Consider the following 26251-nt stretch of genomic DNA (forward strand, 5'->3'; position numbering starts at 1 on the left):
TGCGAAATACCTAATTTCAATTTTAAAATACTTGATTTGTTAAATGAGATACTCAGAATGAGTATTAAAATACTGAAAATTCGAATATGCAACGTAAGTTCATCAAATGCTCACATTCTATCCAAGATGCATTTGGATGACATGTTCATTTTATTTAGATATTTTCTTTATTTTTTTTTAAAAAAAATTCGCAACTAAGCATTGAACATTTTGAAGTTTTGCTCGATCACTAAGAATTTTACAATGAAAGTTTTGCTCGATCACTAAACATGGAACATTTTGAAGTACTTACTTTTATTTGCGAAATACCTAATTTTAATTTTAAAATAATTGATTTGGTAATTGAGATACTCATAATATGTGATAGAATACTGGATATTCGAATATGCAACGTAAATTCAGTCATGATTGGCCAGTATTTTAATACAACATTCTAAGTATTTCATTTACCCCTCGCTAAACTACTTAATTCGTTCGACAATGATCTATGCTTTCGACGAGATTTCATATCCAATTGAACACGCCCTCTCAAGCTATGCCAAACTAATTCAACTCAGTGAAGTAATTAAATCTCTTTAATTATTTATCAAGGGTGAATTGCATGTCGTTTTATTAAATCCACAAGCTTTCGACCTACTAAACTATGACTATCGACGTATATCCGACTTCATATTTATCTGTAAATTTTAAATACACGGATTAAGTTACTTGTTCCTATCACGGGATATTCTCTTGAAGAACATTGTCCGGAAATCTACAAATCTTCGCTCTAAGCCTTTTTTCTTTTTCAAAGCTTTGTGGCTGCTGAAAAGTCCTTGAACATGTCATCCAAATGCATCTTGGATGGAAACGTGAGCACTTGGTGAATTTACGCTACATATTCGAATATCCAGTATTTTAATACTCATTATGAGTATCTCATCTACCAAATCAAGTATTTTAAAACTGAAATTAATTATTTCGCAGATAAAACTAAGTACTTGAAAAAGTTCAATACTTAGTTGCGAATTTTTTTAAAAAAAAATAAAGAAAATATATAAATAAAATGAACATGTCATCCAAATGCATCTTGGATAGAATGCGAGCATTTGGTGAACTTACGTTGCATATTCGAATTTCCAGTATTTTAATACTCATTCTGAGTATCTCATTTACCAAATCAAGTATTTTAAAATTGAAATTAGGTATTTCGCAAGTAAAACTAGGTACTTGAAAAAGTTCAATGCTTAGTTGCGAATTTGATTTTTAACAAAAAAAAATAATAATTAAATGAAATAAACATTTCATCCAAATGAATCTTGGATGGAAATGCGAGCATTTGGTGAACTTGCGTTGTATATTCGAATATCCAGTTTTTTAATACACATTCTGAGTATTTCATTTACAAAATCAAGTATTTTAAAATTGAAATTAATTATTTCACAAGTAAAACTAAGTATTTCAAAAAATTCAATTAGTTGCGAATTTGTTTTTTTTTTTAATGCATATTCGAATATCCAGCTTTTTAATACACATTCTGAGTATTTCATTTACTAAATCAAGTATTTTAAAATTAAAATTAAGTATTTCACAAGTAAAACTAAGTATTTCAAAAAAATCAATTAGTTGCGATTTTTTTTTTAAATGTATATTCGAATATCCAGTTTTTTAATACACATTCTGAGTATTTCATTTACTAAATCAAGTATTTTAAAATTACAATTAAGTATTTCACAAATAAAACTAAGAATTTCAAAAAATTCAATTAGTTACGAATTTATTTTTGTTTTTTAAATGCATATTCGAATATCCAGCTTTTTAATACACATTCTGAGTATTTCATTTAATAAATCAAGTATTTTAAAATTAAAATTAAGTATTTCATAAGTAAAACTAAGTATTTCAAAAATTCAATTATTTGCGAATTTGTTTTTTTTTAAATGCATATTTGAATATCCAGTTTTTAATACACATTCTGAGTATTTCATTTTCTAAATCAAGTAGTTTTAAAATTAAAAGTAAGTATTTCACAAGTAAAACTAAGTATTTCAAAAAATTCAGTTAGTTACGATTTTTTTTTTTAAATGCATATTCGAATATCCAGCTTTTTAATACACATTCTGAGTATTTCATTTACTAAATCAAGTATTTTAAAATTTAAATTAAGTATTTCACAAATAAAACTAAGTATTTCAAAAAATTCAATTAGTTGCGAATTTGTTTTTGTTTTTTAAATGCATATTCGAATATCCAGCTTTTTAATCCACATTCTGAGTATTTCATTTAATAAATCAAGTATTTTAAAATTAAAATTAAGTATTTCATAAGTAAAACTAAGTATTTCAAAAATTCAATTAGTTGCGAATTTGTTTTTTTTTTTAAATGCATATTCGAATATCCAGTTTTTAATACACATTCTGAGTATTTCATTTTCTAAATCAAGTATTTTAAAATTTAAATTAAGTATTTCATAAGTAAAAATAAGTATTTCAAAAAATTCAGTTAGTTGCGTAAAGTTTTTTTTTAAAATGCATACTCGAATATCCAGGTTTTTAATACACATTCTGAGTATTTCATTTACTAAATCAAGTATTTTAAAATTGAAATTAAGTATTTTACAAGTAAAACTAAGTATTTCAAAAAATTCAATTAGTTGCGGTTTTTTTTTTAAATGCATATTCGAATATCCAGTTTTTAATAAACATTCTGAGTATTTCATTTACTAAATCAAGTATTTTAAAATTGAAATTAAGTATTTCATAAGTAAAACTAAGTATTTCAAAAAATTCAATTAGTTGTGAATTTGTTTTTTTTTAATAAAAAATATTTAAATTAAATATACAAGTCATCCAAATGAATCGGGATTGATGAGTGGAAAGAGAAGATGTGCAACCAAAATAAGTATTTATATACTTTTTTTATTAATTGAAAGGGTAAAAATGTAAAAATGCATGAAATATGTAGTAAAAGCTAAGTTGGTGTTTTGTCAGGTACTGAATTTCAAAAAAAAACTGTTGGGTACTGAATGTTAAATTAATCTTGGACAGATGTATTTTTTTACAAATTACCCTTTAGTTATTTGTGTAAAAGCCAAACCAACCACAATACAAAATTAGTACTAAAAGTTGAAAAGTATTCTCTAAAGAAAAAGTTGAAAAGTCAGAAATCTAACATTTTAGAATGATCGTAAAAGAGTGGCCCAAGTGGTGGCGACCCAAACTCAAGTCACGTTTTGTTTGTCCTGCTTCCTTTTCGCTTTATCCACACTTGTCATCGCAGAAATGAATATGGCCAAATAATTCTAATTCGGACCTAATTCACTGTTAAAAGAAGAAAAGTGATATGATTTTACGAATTTTTATTTATGATATGAATATTTTTATTTGATTTATCCATAAAAACATATTACTTTTATGACAAAAGTATTATTTATTATTATAAATATGTGCATTATTAAGCCGTCTCACGGATAAAAATCCGTGAGACATTTGTAAGATCGTCTCACAGAGATTACTTGAAAGTTAATAAGTAGATCTTTAGCTTTTTCGGCCTTCATCTACTTTTTTTCCTTGAAAATGAAAAACGATAAAGGTCATGATTCAAAATGAGACAAACAACTCTTATATATGTTTTAAATACATAAATAAAATGACTCGATCTAAATACTTGTAATACCTGAAATAAATATCACAATTGGTTGATTTAGTAATGTGATATTACTAAATAATTAATGAGCTTTAAATAATGAAATATGACATATTATGGTTATATGAAGTTCAAATGATTTGAAATTTCGATATAACGTAGAAAACTCAAAGATATAGACGTTTAATTTTTTGAGTTTTGATAAATTTGATCGTTTGACTGGTCCAACGGATATATCGACGTTGGAAATATTATATATTATATTATATTATATTAACGAAGATTGTTGAATATTGTATAATTTTAACGAAATATAGAAGATTATCGTGATTTTATTTTGAATTATTCTTAATTTTTTTTATAATTAGGGATTTTAGTAGTTGGATTGAGATAGGAGAGTTTTTTATCAGTTGTTAGTAATTCTGATTAAATATTTGGAGTCTACGAAATATATATTACATGTTGATATAAAGTTTTCGCAGTTTAACAGATGTTGTAAAATAACATGTTATTTAAAGTTAATTGATTAAAGTGTATTTGATGTTAGTATTGTGAATTAAATACGACATGATATTAATTGTTGAACGATGAAAAAGCATAATCGAGTTTTATATTTTGTTTAAATAATTGTTGTTCGGTTATTTGATGTTATATATTGAGGATGTTATGACTATGTTGATACGATGACAATGATCTGATAATTGTTATTGAATTATTTAGATACATTCACAAGCCATGATCAAAGAAATAGCCAGATTATATATATATATAAAACACACACACTCAATTATGATATACGTGTTGAAGTACGAGCATATGTTGTCATTGTTTAGTATTGATAAATGTTATTGCGTTGAACGATGGTAAATCATCGGAATTGAGTGATTTGATATTATATTTGTTGTTGTTTATTATTGTTGATGTTATTGGCAGTCTTGTTGGGAGACATGTCGTTGCTGTTGTTCGATCGACGATATCTCTGTCGCCGGAGTAGGAGTGTGACGTATCGTTGATGTTGTTGTTGCAGTAGTATGAGAGTGATGTCGTTGATATCGTTGGTGGTTTGATTGTCCAGAAACAACAAAGATATTATTTCTGTTATGATTTCAATTATATTTTATGTTGTTGTTAATATAACTGTTATGTAATACAATGATGATTGTTGTGTATGCTCACATGGATCTGTTTCCGTCGGATATGTTACAAGACTGTGCTGTGAGACATGATAGAGGCGAAGAACTAGGTGTGTCTGGTCAAACAGTCATATAGTTGATAGTGTATAGAGACAATATAACTTATTGTCTTATTTGAGTTAAATGTGTGTTTATTATATATTTTTCTGCTACAATGATGTAGATAGTGTAATTATTGCACTATTTTTTCGTATATGTATTCAAGCATCTATTGTGTAACTTGGATATTCCAATTTAATTTTTTTATTTTAGAATAAATTTTTAAGACTTAATTGAATTTATCTGATAATAAAATACCATGGTATTTTACAAAGAAAACATGAAAGTAATATAAATTTAGATTTAAATTGATGGAAATTAAACATTTTAGTAGAAATAATATATATATATATATATATATATATATATATATATATATATATCAACAATCCTCACAGTCGTGGGACAGCGTCGCTGGCGGAAGTGGCAACACTGCCATCTTCGCCGGAATCCCCCACGGTTTCATCGCAGCCCAGCGCCGTCAGCACGGTAGCAAACACAGTCCTCCTATTGTCCGCATACACTATCCCGTCCCATTTCCTCTTCACCAGCTCCGCACCCAGCCTCACCGCAGCGTCCAGAGTCTCCTCCACACCATCATGAGCCGAGTCTACAATGCCCCAATCCACTCCCATCTCCGCGGTGATTTTGGCCGGCTTCAGAACCACGTCCCTCCAAACCTTCGGCGACGCGATCTTACTCTTCACAATCTGCATAAACCAATTAGGGATTTTGTATCCAATATCGAGCTCGTTCATGTACAGAAACCCGCGACCTTTCCGCATGAGGAGGTAGTCGTGGCTGAGGGCTAGGATGAACCCCGCGGCGGAGGCGTGGCCCGTGACGGCGGCGATGGTGGGCATGGGGAGGGAGAGGAGGTCGGAGACGAGGTGGCGAAGCTTCTTGGACATGATCTTAGGTCGGGTTTCGGCTTGGGCCGTGTCCGATAAGGCCCAAGAGAGATCGTAGCCATTGGAGAAGAACTTTCCGTGGGCTGTGGTGATGAGGGCAGTCGGGCCGGACGATCCCGGATCGGACTTGACCCGATCGAGTGCGGAGCGGATGGAATCGATAAGGGTCGGGTTCAGTCGGTGCTCGTCGTCGCCTGTGATCGTGAGGATGAAGATATCGCCGCGCTTCTCCAAGGTGCACATCCCGCCTTCCATCCCAGTTTCCAATCCAGTCATACACAAGGGTGTGTTTGGTTGGTGATAAATAATCTGTATTTTTATTCATGATCTCAAGCAATCCATTTCATTCTTACCAAACTTTTCCATTAATCTTACCCAATACAACAAATTCGAAGATGCTTTATTTAATTTAATAGTATCGAAAAAACATAATATTTGGAAAGAACTTTGAGATAATATTAAATTGTTGTACAAGATTATGTTTGGTTGGATTGCTAGGATTTCATAATAATCAAATGCAAACCCATATTTGGTTACAATTTTCATGTTGTTAGTTTATATCAGTGTTTTTATAATCGGACCGTTAATCGAACCGGTCAAGTCTTAAAAAATGGTTCAACCGGTTCAACCGATTCCACCGAACGGTCGAACCGGATCAATAAACTTAATATTTTATTTATTTTATATAATAAATAAAATAGTAAAATATTGATTATTTATGTTTTTATAGTTTTTACTTAATTTTTAAGATGAAAATTACAACAAATATCCAAATAAACATCACTTTTCAAATTCAAAAATCCAAATTACACCTAACGTGTAACCAAATAGTGATGACCAAGTTTAAGTGTCCAAAAAAACATCAAGTTTAATTATACAAAAAAATAGCAAACATCAAGTTTCTTATACAAAAAAGTATCAAACATCCAATTTCAACTTTCAAGTTACATCCTTTGATGTCCACACCGCATCCAATTCTTGAAGTGTTCTTTCGTAGTCATTATCATCTTCATCCCCACCATCCAAAAGTTCTTCCAAGTCCAAAGAAGGTGTTTCTTGCACCGACCCGTGCGGTTCCTAAAGACCGGCCGGTTTCCGGTTTTTTCGGTTTAACCGGGTTTTAACCGATTTTTACTTATCTTCGGACCGGTCTCGAGGCCGGTTCGCGGTTGAACCGGTCCGACTGGCCGTTCGGTCCGATTTGGAGAACATTGGTTTATCTAACATTAATGAAAAATTACAATATTATTTTGTTATTTTTAAAATTTATATATATCGATTAATTATTGAAAAAAGTAAAATTATAATTTATTTGTATTGTTCGTTTAACTAACATCAATCAAACTTTTGGTTAATGTTCATGAAAAAAGAGTGAGAGATAATTTTTAGAATTTGTTTGATAAATGATTGAATCAAAAGAGTAAGAGTTGCGTTTGATCAATTGAATGGAAGAGCAGCCAAGCAAAAAGGATAATTTGATAGCAAATTCTGAAAAAAAAAAGTGTTTAATAACGTGCTGAATTTTTTTGAAAAAAAATTACCCAGTTGTAGGACGAACTTTATGGGCCTCGCTGCAAGCAAATGCGACGGGCAATATTAAATCAAGTGTGTGTGTGAAAAAATCAATAAATCATATAATATATAATTTATGGTGCTAAATCATTAAAATTTTGATTGAAAATTTAAGTGAAGGTTAACGTGAAGTCATAATTTTGAATTTTTTATAGCGTATATCGATCTCAGATCTACACACTCTTTTTTTTTTTTTTAGAAAATCTTCTTTAGTTTTCTCTTTTAAACAATTTTCTTAATGTACAAAAGATCAAATAACATGATATAGATTATGATCCATATATATAATGTATATCATTATCTTTTGATATTTTTGTTTTTTTTCATTATAAAAACAAAAATTGCATTCATGTCTCTACACGTTAAACATTTACAACTTATTAGATACATTAAAGCCAAATAGCCAAAATTTAACCTATCACTTTATTTTTTTAGTTTAACTTAACAGACAACCACAACGCATAATTATTCACGTATAAAAAAAATTAATTCAACACATTGTGTAATACATGTTATTTAGAACCTAAGAACAGAAAAGAGTGTATGATCGAACAGTGTTCTTTTTTACCAAAACCTATAGCTAGTTGTAATAATGTAACTTAAATCTTTTAAAACGTAGAATAACACAAGCACCATGTTTTGATTGCTCTACCAATAAAGAAAATTATTGTACCCAACGATTGGTTTCCCAATAATTGCACTTATTGTAATCAATGATAATCAAACTCGTGACATTGACTCCGATACTAATCATAGGATCGAACGTTTGTTATTTTACAAAAAAAATATCTGAGTTACACTGTTAAGTTACAACTGCTGGTAATAATGCAATTCAAATCTTTTAAACCGTATACTAACACAATCACTACGTTTTAATTGATCTACCAATATAGACGGTTATTAGACCTAACAAAAAGACATTCCACGGGCATCAGAAGAGCAAAACATTCAAAAACTCTCTAATCCTCTATCTTGTATTCACGATGATTCTTTGAAAAATCTTATAATCAATCAAGTATAGTGCTTTTGTAATTCTTTGCGAGTATCAAAGCGTGTGGCTATCGTTGGAGTGCGGGGAAAGTGTGGTTGTAAGACGGCTTACTTAGTTACTTTGAACCCTCAAAGTCGAGACATTATTTGATTAATCGTTACTCCTAATTCAACCCCATCTTTTAGGTTAATCACTGTCAATTACTAACTTCCGATTAACCATTTCATTTGTGTGAGACGGTCTCACGGGTCGTATTTGTGATACGGATCTCTTATTTGGGTCACCCATGAAAAAATATTACTTTTTATTGTGAATATGGGTAGGGTTGACCCGTCTCACGGATTATGACCTGTGAGACGGTCTCACATGAGACTCACTCATATATGAATTAGTTTAAACTCTTTAATATCATACCGGACATGTCTATACCTGTATGATAATGTAACAAACAATAAAACAACAACACAAATAAAACGTTATGAACAATAAATTATAAATAAAATCCATATAACTATATAATATATAATATAATTTATATTATATATATGTATTATCCACACATATAATATAATACTATGCATGTAAATTTGGTATCACACTAACGAAAATCGATTGTTGAAGGATATAATTGTCAATAATATGATGATTTGGTCTATTGTGAATGGTCTCACGAATCTTTATCTGTGAGACGGGTCAACTCTACCGATATTCACAATAAAAAATAATACTCTTAGCATAAAAAATAATAATTTTGCATGGATCACCCAATTAAAAGATCTGCCTCACAAAAAACGACCCGTAAGAATACAATGTATATGCATATAAATAATATATAATACATACATGCATATGTATAGTTATAAGAAATTTGTAAACATAACCAAAACAAATAAGCTGGGAAGCTTCACAATTCGTGTTATATATATGATGAGTGTAAATTCAAGTAGCGGATAATTAATCATTTTTAAGATTGAAAAAATCGAGAAAATGTTTGAGTTATAAAGACCTGACAACATTAATGAATATATATTTTATTAGTTAATTAATTTTAACATTTTTAATTTTAATTCAGTTTTTTTTACTTTTTTTTTTCCAATAAATACTAATCGATTAAAGCCGTAGAGTAATTTTTTGAATATAATTATAACTTGTATATTTTAATATAATTTTTGGAAATTCGGAGAACTATTATTTAATATAAAAAATTTAATGACACTAATAATAATTGAATTTAAAATACAATTAAAATTTTAATTTGATTATATATAATTTTATCAACCGCTCGAGTACCAATCTTTTTTTTTCTTCCTATCCCAATAATTTTCTTAATATTTCCTGGAAATTGATATTTCACGAAGGTTAACTCTCTTTTCAGAAGTAAAAACAAACAACAAAACCCCTCGGAAAATATTTTCAACTATTTATCGCGTCTGGGTGTCGCTGGAAAACACCGAAATTCGTTCCAATTTGGCCTGTTTCTGATTCGTAGTTCGGTAGATCGATCCATACATTGGTAATTCGTTAATATTTAGGATTTGGCAAATAGATCGAAGATCGATCTTAAAGTTTTGATCGATTCAAAAGCAGAATCGGAGAAATGGACCAGAGTAGGAGGGCCGTGGAGTCGTACTGGAGGTCGAAAATGGTAGACGGAGTCACGTCCGACGAGGATAAGGTGACTCCAGTATACAAATTGGAGGAAATTTGTGATTTGCTGAGGTCTGCGCATGTATCAATCGTTAAAGAAGTCGCCGACTTTATCCTCAAGCGCCTCCAGCATAAATCACCCATCGTCAAGCAGAAGGTCCTTCATTTAACTTGGGTTTTTTCCCCTCTTTTTTGGTTGCTCCAATTTATCGTTCTGGGCTTGTTAAAACTTAGTCAACCTTGTTAATTTTGACTCTGAGTATGGGCATGTGCGTTGAGAATTTTTAGTTGCATGGTAGTGCTTGTTATGATTTTGGAGTTGCAAGATATCCGAATAACCTTTTTTTAAAAAAAAAAACTTGCAAAATTTATGATTGTCATGCTCCCTGATCAACTGAAATGTTAGAAAGATCGTGTATTTTGATCTCGCGGTTTAAAGTCTTACAGCTGTTTATTGGAGTCTTATCAAAGGGCTCAGTTGGATGAGGAGTATTGCCAGTTTTGTGAGCATTTGATGTTGCTGGATGGAATTACCCCTTTCCTTAGTTATTGGGTGACTAATTTGAACCAAAGCCGGGAAAAAACACTCGTATATATTTATTTAGGTCATCAAATCAGATACCATAATAATCATTTGGAGAATTTCAGCAATGATCATGAATGTTTTACTTCCCTCAAGTTCAATTTGTCTGCTTATGTAGGGTTTTTTTGTTGAAATTTTATAGACTCCATCAAGCTAAGTTTATTTATATATGGCTGAACAACGTGCAGCTTAAGAATTGGGGCCAAACTCAATTTTAAACTAATTTGATTGGACTAATAGTCAAGTAAATGGGCACCTTTTTAGGCCGCTCTATTGTACAAGTATTCGATAACGTTTTGCTTGCGGTGGTACTAATTGGTAGATTATAATAGAAAATTGAGAAGTGTCTAGATCTACCTGGTCTATCTCCTCGGTGTTTTGTTTGTGAGATTTGTGTACCTCCTTCTAGCTTATAGTTTATCCAATAAATTACTTCTTAATTTTTCATGAAGTCATGCCCACTGAACCCTGTTGATGGATGAATTGAATGTTGAAAAATGGTAGTGGATTTATTGTGCTGGCACCTGTTATAATTGGAAAATTTCTAATGTATTAATATCTTTGATTGGCACACGAACTTGTTGCTGCAAACAAATTATCATCTTCAGGCATTAAGGGTCATCAAATATGCTGTTGGAAAGTCAGGTGTGGAGTTTAGAAGGGAAATGCAACGGAATTCAGTTGATGTACGGCAATTAATACACTACAAGGGTCAATCAGATCCTTTGAAGGGCGATGCATTGAACAAAGCTGTGCGCGAAACAGCACAGGAAACACTATCTGCTTTATTTTTGTCGGACGAGAGCAAATCGACACCTGCAGAAAGTAGCCTGGGAAGTCGAATTCAGGGATTTGGGAGTACCAACTACGAAATGCCATCAGAAGATAGAAAGTCCTTCATCAGCGAGGTTGTTGACATCGGAACTGCAACAATCAAACAGGGACTTAGCAGTTTTATACAATCTCCATCCATGAGGAAAAATGTTGACACAGGGAGTTACAGAAGCCCAAATCTTAGGCGTTCTTTTACCACAGAAAATGATTACTCCGATCAATACGAAGGGATTGGTTCTCATGTGACAAATGACAACAGTTCTCGATTCTCAAAAAATGCTGGTAGCGGAAATTGGGGTCAAGAGATTAGTTCATCCCAGATGGAAACAAATAGTGTAGAATCTGCTGCAACTTATGGTCAGAAGAATCGCGAGGAGAAATTGTTAGAGACCATTGTTACGGCTGGTGGTGTCCGTCTACAGCCTACTCGAGACGCGCTTCATGTTTTTCTGTTGGATGCCTCAAAGTTAAACCCTTTAGCACTAGGGCAGGCCATCGAAGCAAAACTGAAATCACCAATGTGGCAGGTGTGTTCCTTACGTCATTAGTTTTCTGGCATCATGATTCAAGTATAATGAGCTTCAGGGTAGGAATGCTAGATGAGATCTTTGATATTCAATGCATCTTTTCTTCAGTAACTGGCCATTCTAAAGTTATGACAAAGTTTTTCACTTACTGTCGTTTAACAAAATCATTTGTTCAGGTTCGCATGAAAGCCATCTGTGTCCTAGAGGCAGTACTTCGGAAGAGAGATGACCAGAACTTTTCTGTTGTAGCATCATATTTTATTGACAACTATGACGTGGTGGTGAAATGTTCTGAATCTCCACAAGCATCATTGAGGGAGAAAGCAAATAAGGTAATATCTCGTGTCTACATTCCTTTATGGACATAGAGATTGGTGCATGAGAATAATATAGTAATTTCAAATATATGTTTCTTCTCTTTAAAAATTCGTATGATATGTTGATTCTGATGAAAGCCATGAGAGTGTTTAACACAGTTGAGAGAGAATCTAAAATAGACAAATAAAATACGTTAAACAAAAATATAGATATTTGAAAATAGTGCACCTGCATCTTTATCTTAATGCAATCGTTTGTCTGTAACGCCACAAACCACCATAGTCCTTTTCTTTTTCAGCGTGGATTGAAAAGTCCTCTTTCGCCTGTCACAAATATGGTAGGATATAAGTGACGGGTGATTGGGAAAGGTGTTCGCACCATCCAGCAGATGCCAGTATTTATGCACTTGTGCAGAGAAGCCAGCACACAAAAGATCCTGCAGGCGATAATCATATACCTGTGTTTGTTTAATGAATTTCTTTTCTTTATCAGCTTGATAAGATAGAAATACTATTTTTGTTTAAAAGAACCTTGTATTGATTTTTTTAGATTGCTAGGTCCAAAAAAGAAATTATTTGTGATGACTACAGGTGTTGAGCCTTCTGGATGGCGGACAAGTTGGTGTGATCAATCATGCAGAAAATACAGTGAAGCACTCTCAGACATCTGTGATGGGGGACTTGATAGACACTGGTGATCAAGATGATCTTGGTGTGGAAGATACAGAGAAAACAGCCACTGCACCAAGAATTAACCAAGCATCTTCTTCTATCATGCCATTTGTTGGTGACTTACTTGGAGACAGTTTTGGTGGTGATGTGGGCACCACTGAAACAAAACTTGACGATGACCCTTTTGGGGATGTTTCTTTTCACACCAGTCAAGATAAGGACCATGCTACCGATCTCTTTTCTGGGATGTCTGTTGATAACTCTGGAAGTACAGGAGTGAACGTCAAATCTCATAAAACTGAATCAGATCCATTTGACCTTTTCAGTTTGAGTTCTGAGGGATACCAGGAGCATGGTAACCGTGGAAAAGATGTCAATGACTTGATGGATAATTTGTCTATACATTCCGACAATTCATTGACAAAGCAAAATGGAATTACCTCTGAAAAGGGTTCAGAGGACAGAGGTTCAATTTTGACTACCTACCCAGATAATCGAGTTTCAAATGATGTCTTGAATGCAGAATATGCGTCTCCAGCCCCTGGGATGAATGCAAATCCCATGTTTCCTTTGGGTGCTATGGCCTATAATTTTCCACCCGGCTTGATGTTCAATCCATTACTTGCTTCTCATCCTATGAATTATAATGCCATGGGGAATCTTATTGCACAACAGCAGTTCCTTGCAACAATGTCCAACTTCCAGCAACAAGGGAATCTGCATTCTAATACAAGTTTTAATGCTGTTGGATCTAGAGTTGGACATTCTCCACCCCTTCCAGACATTTTTAATCCAGCTATACCTAACCAACCTCCAACTTCTCTGATGAGTGAGTCGAAGAGAGAGGAGAACAAAGCATTTGATTTTGTCTCGGTAAGTTTCTATTATCAACTTATTTTATCTTTTATCAGAGGCACATAATGACAACATTTTATTCTTGAGACTAATTTTCACATTTCATTGGGGCCCCGATGCCTTAAGAAATTGACTTTGTGCGTTTATGAGTTGTCTATGCTTTGAGTGTATGAATTTGGCAAAAAGCATGCCTCAGAGAAAGCCTGATGGTAAATTATATGTTGTATTACAGGATCATTTAGCTGCAGCTCGTGAACAAAAGCGTTTGATTTGAATCTATTGGTCTCTGTTATTCATCACGTTTGTCAGAAATGGAGCCAACCACTCTGGAAAAAATGAATGAAAAATCTATTTTCTTTTGGCGCCATTCTGTGTATCTCATATGGTAAGAATGATGCTGTCATAGAAATTGCAACTATGTTGCAGTGTAGCCGAACTAGTTATTTATATTGTGCAGTCCTTCTATGATTCTTTTTCTTGGAATAAACACTATAGGTTTTATAGTGATTTTGGTTATTTTGCTATTTTCTTTGTTTATTCTTTCCCCTTGCAACTTTTAGCGTGTTCCTGTACGTAGGGCTTAAATGGGGTGAAATCTCCGAGAGGATGTAGTTTTTTTTTCTTGTGGTGTATTCCAATTCATTTGTATGTTTCAGTATGTTGTTTCATGCATTTGATAAAAAGATGTGGATCTTTAAAATCATGTTCAAAATTTCATTTTAATAAATAGAATATTTCTATGGTTGCAATCTAGTTGAGATCTGCTTGGTAGTGGTTCGGTCAAAGTTCGACTTTAACTTGAGTTGTCGAACTCGAGATGAGTTCAAGATCAACTTGATTCAAGTAGAGATGGACGAATTAGTAGTTTGTTTTGGAAGGAGATGGTCCAATTGGAAGATTTTTTCTATTTTTTCTCACTTAACATATCACTGTTTGGAAAAGTACTTATAAATATTTATAAGTTGTTTTAATGATAAATAAGTGTTGGACAACTGTTTTATAAAAACGTTTTTAGAGTTTAAAAAATATTTGTACTATTTTTAAAAAAAGATTTTATAGTTAAAATTAATTAAGATCTAGTTTAAACAATTACTCAAAAAAAATTTTACTTTTCTTTTAACTCATGTTTTATTACTCTAATAATATCTCAAATATTTTTTAAAAATTAGACAAAAACTTGTGTGAGAAAGTTTCACGAGTCATATTTTGTGAGACAGATCTTTTATTTGGATCATCAATAAAAAAAATATTAATTGTTATGCCAAGAATATTACTTTTTATTGTGAATATCGGTATGGCTGATCCGTCTCACAGATAAAGATTTGTAAGACCGTCTAACAAGAGACCTACTCTAAAAATCATATGTGAAGAACATTTTTATAATAATATCTTTTATGAACGTTTTTAACCCTTGTCTAAACCCGTGTTCTATGTTTTTTCAATTAGAAAATATTAAAGATAATTTTAAATAACTTGTTAAAAAAAACTCAAGTTTTGTAAAGGAACGAACTTTAGGTCATCTCCAACCCAAAAATCTATTTTGGTGTAAATTTTGCATTAAAATAATGTGATTTCTGCATCAAATATAACATTTATCTCTAACTCATTTACTTTAAATCTTACACTAAAAAATATATTCTTAGAATATTCCTTTTATTTTATACAAATTATTCTGTTTAACATAACAATATAAGTTTAACAATATTAATATTATAATTATCATTATAATTAATTAATTATTATATATTAATTAAATTATATGTAATACGAATTATTATAATGGGTAATCAGTTTCTATCCTAACCCAGCTCTAATAAAATAAAATAAATTATTAACTAAAATACAATTAATAAATATTTATAATAATAATTAAAAACCAAAATAAATTTTAAAAAAGTAAAAAAAAAGTCAAATTAAATTAAATTGCTCTACGCCAAATTGGCGCAGAGGAGCTTTGCGCCAAATTTGGCGTAGAGAAGGGGGGCTGCGCCTAATTGTCAAAATAGTGCAGACTTGGTTGGAGAGAAATCCTTGCTAAAATAGGGTAGGGTTAGAGACGCTCTTAGTGATAATTTTCAATAAAATGTGAAGCCAGCCACGCACGAAAACATCACTGGAACCTATCCATAATCTAAATTAATCAAGCCATGTACATGATAAGACGCCGTAACAATGTCCGAAACACCAAATATTATTAAATATTAATAATAATAAAAATTAATAAAGTAAATAAGAATATAAGAAAAAAGAGTTCGATACCACACCAAGTCCTATTTGGATGACCAATCGGTCATGACCAAAAGAGTTTGAAAGATTCTTGCTTCTTCCATCTCGTCTCGTGCTTCTTCAGTCTTGTTCACAAACTTCTCCGCCTCCTCCGCAGCTTCCATCGATGGAGGAATTAAATCGTTCCTCCCCTTTATATAGTCGTAAATTTTGAGCAACAAGGTGTCGCAAAAAGCGGCGATTTCTTCCTCCGGGAAGTCCGGTGGGAGACTAAACCACAGCTTCACGCACTTCTCCGTGGCACCACTTGTGTATCTGTATGGTTCTTGTGCATAAGTTTGCCGTTTTACTTCTCGATAGTCGTCTGATCGAGGCATTGCGACGATAATGAAGACGATGACCAGGGATGCAATGGCAAGCAAAGACATGATGGCATCCGACTTTGAAAATCTTGCACGGCCCGCCATGGCTATGGGTGGTCGGATGATACAATCTGTTGGTGCTTCTTTTCATCAACTTTTGTTGTTGTTGATGTAGTGACATAATGTCGGCTTTTCATGTGTCTTATTTATATACTTTTTGGTATTTTATTTTGTTTAGGAGTCTTATAATCTCCCTAAATTTTTGGGATTCTGAGTCGAAGTCTTAGGAACATGTTATCTTTTTTGAATTCCAGTTATATATTATATTGTTAAATTTATAAATAATCATAATTTCATAGTAGAGTGAGTCTCACGTGAGATCGTCTCACGGATCATAATCTGTGAGCATATTCACAATAAAAAAGTAATACTTTTACATAGGTGACCCAAATAAGAGACCTGTCTCACAAATACGACCCGTGAGACCGTCTCACACAAGTTTTGCCTTCATGATATATAAAATAAAAGAGTAGGTCTCTTATGAGACAGTTTCACGAATCTTTATCTGTGAGATTGGTCAATAATACCAATATTCTCAATAAAAATTAATACTCTTAGTATAAAAATTAATATTTTTTCATAGATGACCCAAATAAGAGATCGATCTCACAAAATAGACCGTCTCACACAAGTTTTTGTCAAAATAAATATACACTTATACATTGCTACAATGTAATATTAATTTTACGAAATATTATAAAATAATCAAACATCCTAAAATTAAAAAATATTTTTCTATTTCATTTTATTATATATATTTATCTAACAATCTATCTATATCTATATTATTAAAATTGAGAAACTTATGATATTATATATATTTATCTAACAAACTATCTATATCTATATTATTAAAATTGAGAAACTCATGAAAATTTATTCGGGAATAAATATACCATCATAAAAAAATCACTAAAAATTATATTATCATGCACGGATTCCTTCCATCTTCAGACCCCTGGCCATTAATCGCTCCCGTTTGAGCTCTCCATCGAAATCCAAAGTAAACCAGTTCACTGACAAGCGATTCGCCAGCGTTGTTTGGGGACCTAAGGAGGATGCATTCCACTGGAATTATGTATGCGTGAGGGGTTGGGATTGGGATTGCTGGCCGGAGGTTGGGGTGGCTGGGGGCGAAGACCAAGCATTTGAAGAGGTATGTTAGCTTGTACAATGCAAGGGACGTACACACTGTCACCTTCGTGGATTCGGTGACGGATGTGGTGTGGTTTGATTTGGGAAGAAGGGTAGAAGAGAGGATTGAGAGGTTAACCGATGAGCTGGTCTCATGGCTATCCAGGATATGAATTTTTGGTTAGCGTGTGGCTTCATTGTTGTGTTGCTGCCAAAGAAAGTGAGACACGACCCTTCCATTTCCTCAATTTAATTCTTCTTTCTTTATTTTATTTTTTGAGGATTGTATCCTTAATTTTCTGGTACAGTGATTCCTTGTTGCAAGTCTAACAGTAACAATTCCTACATCTTTGGTCCAGGGTCACAAATATGAAGCTCACATTTAACCTGTTCTTGTGTAATCTATTTAATATCGATGTTTGACAAAAATTAAATTTGTGATTACTGATTAGCCTTTGACTCACTATGCCAAGAAAATGTGTGTTCTCAAAACAGCCACACAATCATTTCAGGTATGGGTGGCAGGATTTTCCACAGCATTGCTGAAGAGAATCATCTCCTCCTCTTCTAAGTCTAACCCTTCGACAGGAGAAGGAGCCGAATCAACAGCTGGAATGAAAGGAACAAATCTGGAAGAGAAGAAACCTTTTCCTCTTGAAACCTAGCTTGCTGTTATCTGCACTTGAGAATTTTTTTGCCTTTCTTCTTCACTTGCCACATGTATATGATCAGTAAGCGTTCATTTAATCTCCATGTAATTTCACATAGACAAAAAATTTCATTTTTAGTCCTGCAGTTATGATTTATGAGGGCACAGCATTTTTAGCTATTTATATATTTGTTGTCATAAGAATTCAGTGGCGAGAAAGCCAAGGGAAAACCTTTGATAATCATTTTATTTTGTTTAAACAGGAGATTGACAAAGATCATTTCAAGCCTTTCACATAATCAGGCTTTATCTATACAGTACTGGAGACAAAGTCATTCCATTTGAATCTGTAAAATCATTCATGGAGGGCCAAAGGAGGACTGGGTGGAAATACTCTCTTTTAACTTTGGCCCGTCTCTTCATGTAGACCACTATCGAACTTTTCCTGAGCATCACGTCCTTCAACTTGACTATTTTTTGAAGAAATTAAATGCGGAGTGATCTTGGTAGACAAATCGCAGAAACATTTGAATGTATGATCCTGTTTTGTATGGTGACATACTCGGTTATTTTATGACAGTAACTACGTTACTACATCCTGAACAGACAAATTTAAGTACGAGTTTAGTTCTTTATAAAGAACAGATAAATAAGGTACAAAGAAAAACGACGTGTTGTCAATGATGATGAAAAATGTGAATAAACTAATTGAGACTTAAAAAATAAGAAGAAATAAAATAAAGTATGATCCGAAGTGTGAACGATTCAAATAAACAAAATGAAGTCATAGGAAAAAAAGGTAAATATCAAAGAGATTAATCAACATAAAATTCGATGATGAAAAAAACATGGAAACATATTATGATGAGATTGTTGAATTTAATCGAACAAAAAAAATAAATTGTTTTTAAGAGATGGATAAGATTGAATTATTCAAAAATCAAACAAGAAAATGATCGGAGAAATCAAACCACGACTGTTTGAAATGATAGATAAATTGTGAAAAAATATTTGTTATTGAATAGTTTGTGAAAACGTTATGAATCTACGTTGATTTACAAATTTACGACAAATATTCACACTACACTCAAATTCGTTACTGAGTTGTACGTGTTTTGCTACTAGTATTATGAAATGCGGAAGATGATCATCCTTTAGTGGACGGATTTAGTAGATTTAAAATGTGGAAAGTAGTTTATACTTCCTTTCTCATATTTCTTCATCCACGTTTTAATTTTTAAAGGAAAATGAAGGCATATTTTTTTTTTTTATATATTTGATTATACCAAAACGTGACAAGATCGAGGTTTTTATGGTGTGCACATTCTTTATAAAATTTTAAAAAGCTGTATAAATATTATTAAAAGAAATACTATGAAATATGGAAGATCCTTAAATTGGGTTGAGTCAATAAAACTAAATGCTTTTTAAACTATACTGATTTAGTAGACGGTAGTTGAAAGCACAGTACGGACAGACGCCATTCCCAAGCATCATTTTAGAGCTCATTAGTCTTAGTGTGAAACCCAAAAAAAAGGGAATAGATCACTCTATATAGGGAAACGGTGGGGCAGTTAGCCCGATCGATAGACGCGGTGCTGAAGTCTAACTTCTCTTAATGAGTCTGTCGTAAGACTTAAGACTTGCTAACAAGGTTCTTACTAACAAGGAGTATATTCGAAGGTCAGTAACAAAGGCCATGCCTAGTAGTTAAGGCTAAATTTCAGAGAGTCTAAGGATGAACCTTTTAAGGAAAGTTTCAATACTTAAGATAACATTTATTCCTGAGAATAAGAGTAGCTAAATACAGGGGAAGACATAAGTTAAAAAGAGCGAGCAAGAAAGAAAAGAGGTAGGTTCATATGTTTAGTCTCTTTAAAGCTTTTGGAAGGCTTGGCTTGAAGAAGATGAGGGCATGAAGATCTTCTTTACCAATAAGAACCAATCAAGCAAATTTAAAATGTGGAATGTAGTTAAACTTTCTTTCTTACATCTCTATCCAAGTTTTAATTTTAAGAATAAAATGAAGGTTGTTTTTAGATTTGGTCATACCAAAATGTTCAAAGAGATTTTTATGATGTCCATATTATTTATTTATAAAATATAAAAGAATAGAAAAGATAAAAGAAAATTTCCAAAGTTTATTATTTTTACTAGGTAATAACTTAGCCTTCATTCAGAACGTCAAAGTTGCATAATACGACGCCGTGGCAAAAGTAACTGAATAACCGACCATAGCGGGATTCATAATCCAACGGATACAACCAAGAATTCAAATATTTGAAAACCGAAACTCTTTTATCCTTCTTTTAGTATTTCTTTCCTTGACTCTCCAAAAAATTCAGAGTAAAAAGGAGAAGAAGATCGTTATCTTTCAGAAAGGAATAGACCCATTGAAGAAATCCCTCGAGGTTTGATCATCAAACCCAAATATTATCAGATTTTGTTCGACTGGTTAGTTTATTGAATCCTTCGTTTTTCGACTTCTATAAACCCATCATTTGTTGTTTCTGTTAGTGCTGATGAATGTGTAAAGAAGTTTTCTACGTGCGTTTGATTCAGTAGATTTCAAGAAATCAGTCTTTGTTAGCGAATTTTCATGAAGGCGTAGGATTTTTTCTTTCTTTTCTCATTTTAAATTCATGTTACATTCTCTGCCCCAATAGAATGATGAATACTCGTCGATATGATGGAGGATGTTGCGCAAAGTATGATGCAGACTCTTATTTTCTGCGTATAATTGGAGTAATTGGTCAATACATATGGTTAAATTAGGGAACAAAGAGTTGTAGTAAAAATTTCTTGATATAACGCAGGCGGGTCTTGAGATATTGCAGTCAAGATGAACGATCTTATGACAAAATCGTTTCTAAGTTATGTGGAGTTGAAGAAGCAAGGTCAATTGGATCTTGAGGAAGACAGGGACATAGAAATAGGTCAACTCAATCGCACGGATGAATCCAATCTTTCTCAGTTCTTCCAAGAAGTAGAAGCAATCAAGAATGATATGGACGAGATCACTAATCTCTTGATTGATCTTCGGAATTTTGATGAAGAGACTAAATCTGCTTATAGCGCGAAAATCCTTCGTGGGCTTAGAGACCGAATGGATTCAGACATGGTTGATGTCCTGAGAAAAGCCAACGTACTCAAGGCAAGACTCGAAGCACTCGATAAATCTAACATGACAAATCGCAGGATATCAGTAAGATATGTAGAAGGCAGTGCTGTAGATCGAACGAGGATTTTGACTACTAATGGATTGAGAGCCAAGCTTAAAGATATCATGAAGGGCTTCCAGAATTTGAGGGAAAAAATTCGGTTAGATTACAAAGAGAGCCTCAAGAGAAAGTACTATAATGCGACAGGAGAGTACCCGAGTGAAGAGGTGGTTGAAAAGATGATTTCTGGAAATGGGAGCGTAGAAATTTTTCAACAAAAAACAGAGGCGTATTTGGAGAATAAAGAGAGGCATGAAGGTGTAATAGATATTCAGAGAAGTTTGAATAAGCTTCATCAAGTGTTTCTTGATATGGCTGTTATGGTTGAGACTCAAGGGAAACAGATCGACGATATCGAACATATTGTAGCCAATGCGGGTAGCTTTATCAGTGGCGGAACTAACAGTCTGTTCTATGCGAAGCAGAGGAAGGAGGGGAAGAAGTGGCTGTGTTGGGTGTGGGCTGTGGGATTTATCATAATTTTGGTATGCTTAGTTGCAATGTTTACTAACTGAAAGAATTTGAGTTTTTTGTTTGTGTTTGTGTGCTTTTATAGGTCTTCGGATGCCAAATTTCCTTTGTACTCGGTTTCTTTTTAGTCCTAGGATTGTTGCTACATTGCTACAAACTAAAAATTCTTTGTTTCTACATAATTTTTAGTGTCAAATGAAATTTGTAGAGTTTGACCGAACTATGATTTTGTGTAAATTTGTGTTGGGTTGCTGGAATAATAATCATAGCGGCTTAGAGATTGTTATTGATAATATTATGAATTTTTGTAATTCCTTCCAAGTGTGAAAGGCAGATTAGCAGCAAAAATCTGGGCGTGGGCCATGGTTCTTGAATATCTCATGGAGAAAAATCATTATCCAGATGCAATATGAGACGATCTTGTTCAGGAAAATCACTTATTCAGTAGAATTACAGAAGATCGTGTCAACCAATATTCTTCACCACAGACAACCAAAAAGTCAATATCGCCTATCGGTAAGCTTTCAGTTCAAGCCAGGCTTAGATGCTGCACAGCGGTCCAGGTTTCGTTAGGCTGTAACTGAACTTGTCCAATCTGATTCATTCATGTGAAAAAAGAGAAGAAAAGTTAAGACAACGATAATTTTCAACAACACAGAAGCTAATCAAATTTTCAAAAACTTTTTCAACCTGATAATCAAGTTGTGGCTCGATCACTCAGAAAATAGAATAGAGAGAGAAAACCCGATATTACTCTACAAGAAAACTGCAACAAAGAGTTTTCAATTTCTCTTGTAAACACATGCATCTTCCCTCATTCTCTGAAAATGACTAATCCAAGCTGTTGAAAGAGCTTTCTATCTTTTCATAACGTTCTATGCAATACTCTAACAAATCCATGTGGAACGGGATATTATATTGTATGCAGAAGATTCAACATCTTACTAGCTAAACAGGTGATCAAAGAACTTTGAAATGAGGATTCCCATACCTTGGCATTTTCGACGCACACAAAATCTTTGTAGCATGATTCCATAGTCAGATGCGGGTTCCACAAAACAGTATCAGACCAACTACAGGAAAAGAATGAAAAAGGATGATGAAGAAAAATGAAACCATGAAGATAGGAAAAAGTAAATAGCGGTTAGAGCATTTAGCCTACTTTGTATTCTTGATGGTAATCAAATCACCCAAACCATTATCCAGGTGTAACTCTTCAGGAGCATCAAGATAAACGCAATCTACGAATCCAGGAAATGTGACATCATCCCTGATTCAGGAGAATTAAGTTTAACAATAAAAAGTCTTATATGCTGAAATTCCTTAACATGGTTACCGCATTTGGTAAACACTAGGCAGATGTAAGTTAGACAAGATCTTAGAACAAAATGCTAATCAAACTGAGGTATAAGAATGCACACTCTAACAAAAAAATCAATCAAATAAACAAAATATAGTAAAGGCAGCTAAAATCAATATGCAACCATACACACCTTTCTTCCTTACCCTCCACAGGGTTTTTTGGATCAGGGTCTTTGTTAAGTGTTTTGCAACCCTTTAGGCCTCTAACAGATGCCCCGACTACAGAAGCCTGCATTATAGAAATTTCAGCATGTCATAAGGCTGCAACTTTATATATGGCCTTTCTTGAATTTCAATGAGCTTTCAGGAAAGTATTATACTATTATTTATGAAATTGATATCTGAAAATAAAAGTTCGGGACTCAAACTAATATTTAATACTCACACTGAAGTATGTGTGCAGAGCAGTACTAAATGAAAATGGTTTTTCATCAGTATTCTTTATATTCAACTCGGTTGAGAGGGAATTTTTGTCCAGAGTGACCTGCAAGAGTAAACACAAAGGCCAAAACGAGATTAAGTAAATCTAATCGTAAGTGATGATTCGAGTGAGTAAGTAAGGCAGGCATGATGTAGACAGATACACATACACAAATTTAAGCGCATAAAAGGTTAACAAACTAACCTACCTTGTATAGAGCTTGAAAACTGTAGTCCCACATAGAACGGCTATATAGAACATCATTTAGCTCTAGGGTAATAGTGGGATTTCCTTCCAAGCTTTCTGATTTAACAATCGACCAGTTCAAGTTCCTAGCAAACCCATGCTGTGAATCACAATAAGCTAGTATTCAACATTGAAAACCTGGGGAAATACATCGTAGAACTTGAAGGAAGGAATTGGACCGCGAATTTTCATCAGTTCTCGGGTCCACAACAAGATCCAACATATGTAGACATAAACTGGAACTTGTATTTCAGTTAAATAATTTGAAGAAGCAGCACACCCACAATAACTAGCTGTATGAGGGTAAAATATAAAAGGGAGTGTTCTCACCAAATGCAAAGTTTTTATTTCTTGAATAGACATACACTGAAGGCTACAAGGTAACAAATATACCAATTATGTGTCAAAATGCTTAAGTTCTTTACCTGCTGTAATGGGCCGGGACCAAACTGTGGAAAACAATGGGGTATTCCTCCACTGTTACAAGAAACTAGTCAGCAATTACACTATTAGATACATTAACTAGTTCTTAGATTTTCACAAATTTAAACTTGGATTTAATTCAAGCATCACCAATTCCAAAAAATAGTTTCGGCGATCACAAACCAGCAATTAATGGCAAAGAGTAATTGGAGTTAAAAATTCTATTTTGAGTAGCAGCGAGGACCTAATTGGCTTCTGCCCATTAAATACAGCATCTGGCCGAACAAATAGGAGGTCCTTGTTGGCCACTTTCCAAGAAGTCACACAACCTCCAAACAAGTATAACTCTGCCTCACTGCAAAAAAAATAGCATAAGGGTAGAACTCATCTAAAACAGAAGCAATGATATTTGCACGACTGTGGTAGGGTGATTATTTGCATCGAGTAAACATTGATTGAATGTCAATCGATTCTATTCTAGATCAAGAACATGGTTATCCCATCATACTCTTTATTTTAAATCCAATATTTATCCCTATATTTTCAAGATACATTTAGCCTTCAGAGCCCTACAAGTAAAAAACACAATAAAAGTGAAACTCTATATCCATAAATAATGGATACCTGAACTTCAAAAGGCACACAACTACTACATATCATTCCCTATATTGAATTAAATATCAGAATATTTCGTAGGGACACCTAGCGACTATTTCACGCGTTTTCTTCCTAAAACATGTTTTACAGACACTTCGGTTTTATAGGCAGATCAGGCCTTTTGAAAGTCAGAATCATTTCCCACCAATTGTCAAAACAATTTATTCCATAAAAAAGCTGAAAACTTCTTACTAAAGAAACAAAGCAAAAATTTCGTCATCTAAGCTTTGGCTTGAGCCGAATGGATGTAGTGGAAACATCACACAAACTCACACCAAGTGTCAATGACCATGATTCTACACAAATACCACAAAGAATCATCTACAAAACTCAGGATGCCTCTGAGGGCATGTTAAATTTTCGACCAGCAAGGCAGTTTTAACCATGCTCATAAGAAATTGTTTCAAGTCATCACAAGTTCTTCTGTTCGTAACTACCTATCATGAGACTGATGGCCAAACTGAAATCAAATATAGCATTATCAGAGTATCCTTATTTTCTTTAATCACAAAATACAAACAGCTTACACAAACAGAGAGGTATTGATATTCTTCTGCAATCAAATGTTATCTTAATTCAAATCAACAACATTCCCAAAACCCATTAAAACAATACCTTCCGTGAGCAGAAGTCAAAATAACCTTTTGTAAATTCCCCAGGCCTTCCGTAACTTTGACATTGTCCAAATTTACGCTGGCGGATGCCATCGCCACACCTGAAAATCTGTATCAAGTCCAAAGTTTATGTCTTTTATTTTTTTTCTTGAAATGCCCAAATCGCCGGATAATTATAAATTTATGAGCATATGTAAATAAAATTGTGATGATTACCCACCGGTTGTCTCGCCGAGCTTTCGCAGGGAAATTTAAGGTAGAGAAAGAACAAGCAATTGATGCTGCCACCATTTCTTCGGAATTTATTCTCCACCTTTTTTAATTAAAGTGAGTGTTTTAAGCCTGCCTGTAAGGCTGTAAGAAATTCGGATATTCTTTCTTTTTTTAAGAACAAATTCGGATATTCTTATGTAGTAGTATTATTTTCATATTCTTATTATATAGTTATTTTGAAATAATATTTTATGTTTAAATTTATAAATATATGTGACAACTAATCAGTCTAAAAAAACTCAATTTTGGTCTCTATATATTTTTTTAAATTTCAGTTTTATTCGACTAACTTTATATTTTTTTTTCTATTTTGGTACAAAATTGCAATTTTCCACCTAAAAATTATTTTTCACGTGCACTCCAGCCA

At 33.0% G+C, this 26251-nt stretch overlaps 4 protein-coding genes and 1 long non-coding RNA gene across 7 annotated transcripts; 3 read left to right on the top strand and 2 right to left on the bottom strand.

Annotated features, from left to right (window-relative positions):
* Nucleotides 1-5075: 5075 nt before the first annotated feature.
* Nucleotides 5076-6204, bottom strand: LOC140804629 (enoyl-CoA delta isomerase 1, peroxisomal). Its single transcript, XM_073160704.1, has one exon. The coding sequence runs from the start codon at nucleotides 6041-6043 to the stop codon at nucleotides 5249-5251; it is 795 nt and encodes a 264-aa protein (XP_073016805.1). The 5' UTR covers nucleotides 6044-6204; the 3' UTR covers nucleotides 5076-5248.
* Nucleotides 6205-9679: 3475 nt separating this feature from the next.
* LOC140806024 (protein MODIFIED TRANSPORT TO THE VACUOLE 1-like) lies at nucleotides 9680-14518 on the top strand. Its single transcript, XM_073162457.1, has 5 exons — nucleotides 9680-10134; nucleotides 11169-11921; nucleotides 12098-12253; nucleotides 12830-13783; nucleotides 13998-14518. Exons 1-5 carry the CDS (start codon nucleotides 9928-9930, stop codon nucleotides 14037-14039), a joined length of 2112 nt encoding a protein of 703 aa, XP_073018558.1. The 5' UTR covers nucleotides 9680-9927; the 3' UTR covers nucleotides 14040-14518.
* Nucleotides 14519-17536: 3018 nt separating this feature from the next.
* On the top strand, nucleotides 17537-18743 carry LOC140804151 (uncharacterized). Its single transcript, XR_012112091.1, has 3 exons — nucleotides 17537-17767; nucleotides 18060-18278; nucleotides 18460-18743. It is a non-coding gene; the product is annotated as an uncharacterized lncRNA (long non-coding RNA).
* A 1758-nt stretch (nucleotides 18744-20501) lies between these two features.
* LOC140805122 (syntaxin-112-like) lies at nucleotides 20502-21975 on the top strand. Of its 2 annotated transcripts, none has more exons than XM_073161323.1 (2): nucleotides 20502-20607; nucleotides 21013-21975. In XM_073161323.1, exon 2 carries the CDS (start codon nucleotides 21039-21041, stop codon nucleotides 21930-21932), a length of 894 nt encoding a protein of 297 aa, XP_073017424.1. In that variant the 5' UTR covers nucleotides 20502-20607; nucleotides 21013-21038; the 3' UTR covers nucleotides 21933-21975. The 2 variants fall into 2 exon arrangements, with proteins under 2 accessions (XP_073017424.1, XP_073017423.1); XM_073161322.1 differs by having other exon boundaries at nucleotides 20525-20650.
* Nucleotides 21976-22223: 248 nt separating this feature from the next.
* Nucleotides 22224-25991, bottom strand: LOC140806025 (putative glucose-6-phosphate 1-epimerase). 2 transcript variants are annotated; one of them, XM_073162458.1, is made up of 10 exons: nucleotides 25832-25991; nucleotides 25613-25720; nucleotides 24585-24695; nucleotides 24343-24394; nucleotides 23880-24017; nucleotides 23636-23734; nucleotides 23382-23479; nucleotides 23051-23158; nucleotides 22880-22961; nucleotides 22224-22483 (listed from the first exon to the last, which is right to left on the bottom strand). In XM_073162458.1, the coding sequence occupies exons 1-10, from the start codon at nucleotides 25900-25902 to the stop codon at nucleotides 22418-22420; spliced, it is 933 nt and encodes a 310-aa protein (XP_073018559.1). In that variant the 5' UTR covers nucleotides 25903-25991; the 3' UTR covers nucleotides 22224-22417. The 2 variants fall into 2 exon arrangements, with proteins under 2 accessions (XP_073018559.1, XP_073018560.1); XM_073162459.1 differs by having other exon boundaries at nucleotides 22436-22709.
* Between the last annotated feature and the right edge of the window lie 260 nt (nucleotides 25992-26251).

The sequence above is a fragment of the Primulina eburnea genome, chromosome 11 (genome assembly GCF_022965805.1).
Source record: "Primulina eburnea isolate SZY01 chromosome 11, ASM2296580v1, whole genome shotgun sequence".
Lineage (NCBI taxonomy): Eukaryota > Viridiplantae > Streptophyta > Magnoliopsida > Lamiales > Gesneriaceae > Primulina > Primulina eburnea.

What these genes read in the sequence shown, in the direction of transcription:
- LOC140804629 (XM_073160704.1), bottom strand. Translation starts at nt 6,043, where the DNA reads ATGACTGGATTGGAAACTGGGATGGAAGGCGGGATGTGCACCTTGGAG.
- LOC140806024 (XM_073162457.1), top strand. Translation starts at nt 9,928, where the DNA reads ATGGACCAGAGTAGGAGGGCCGTGGAGTCGTACTGGAGGTCGAAAATG. An exon ending in TGAGGGAGAAAGCAAATAAG is followed by an intron (nt 12,254 to 12,829) that starts GTAATATCTCGT and finishes TGATGACTACAG; the next exon opens with GTGTTGAGCCTTCTGGATGG. An exon ending in AAGCATTTGATTTTGTCTCG is followed by an intron (nt 13,784 to 13,997) that starts GTAAGTTTCTAT and finishes GTTGTATTACAG; the next exon opens with GATCATTTAGCTGCAGCTCG.
- LOC140805122 (XM_073161323.1), top strand. Translation starts at nt 21,039, where the DNA reads ATGAACGATCTTATGACAAAATCGTTTCTAAGTTATGTGGAGTTGAAG.
- LOC140806025 (XM_073162458.1), bottom strand. Translation starts at nt 25,902, where the DNA reads ATGGTGGCAGCATCAATTGCTTGTTCTTTCTCTACCTTAAATTTCCCT. An exon ending in TTGACTTCTGCTCACGGAAG is followed by an intron (nt 24,696 to 25,612) that starts GTATTGTTTTAA and finishes TTTTTTTTGCAG; the next exon opens with TGAGGCAGAGTTATACTTGT. An exon ending in ATTACCATCAAGAATACAAA is followed by an intron (nt 22,962 to 23,050) that starts GTAGGCTAAATG and finishes CTTTTCCTGTAG; the next exon opens with TTGGTCTGATACTGTTTTGT.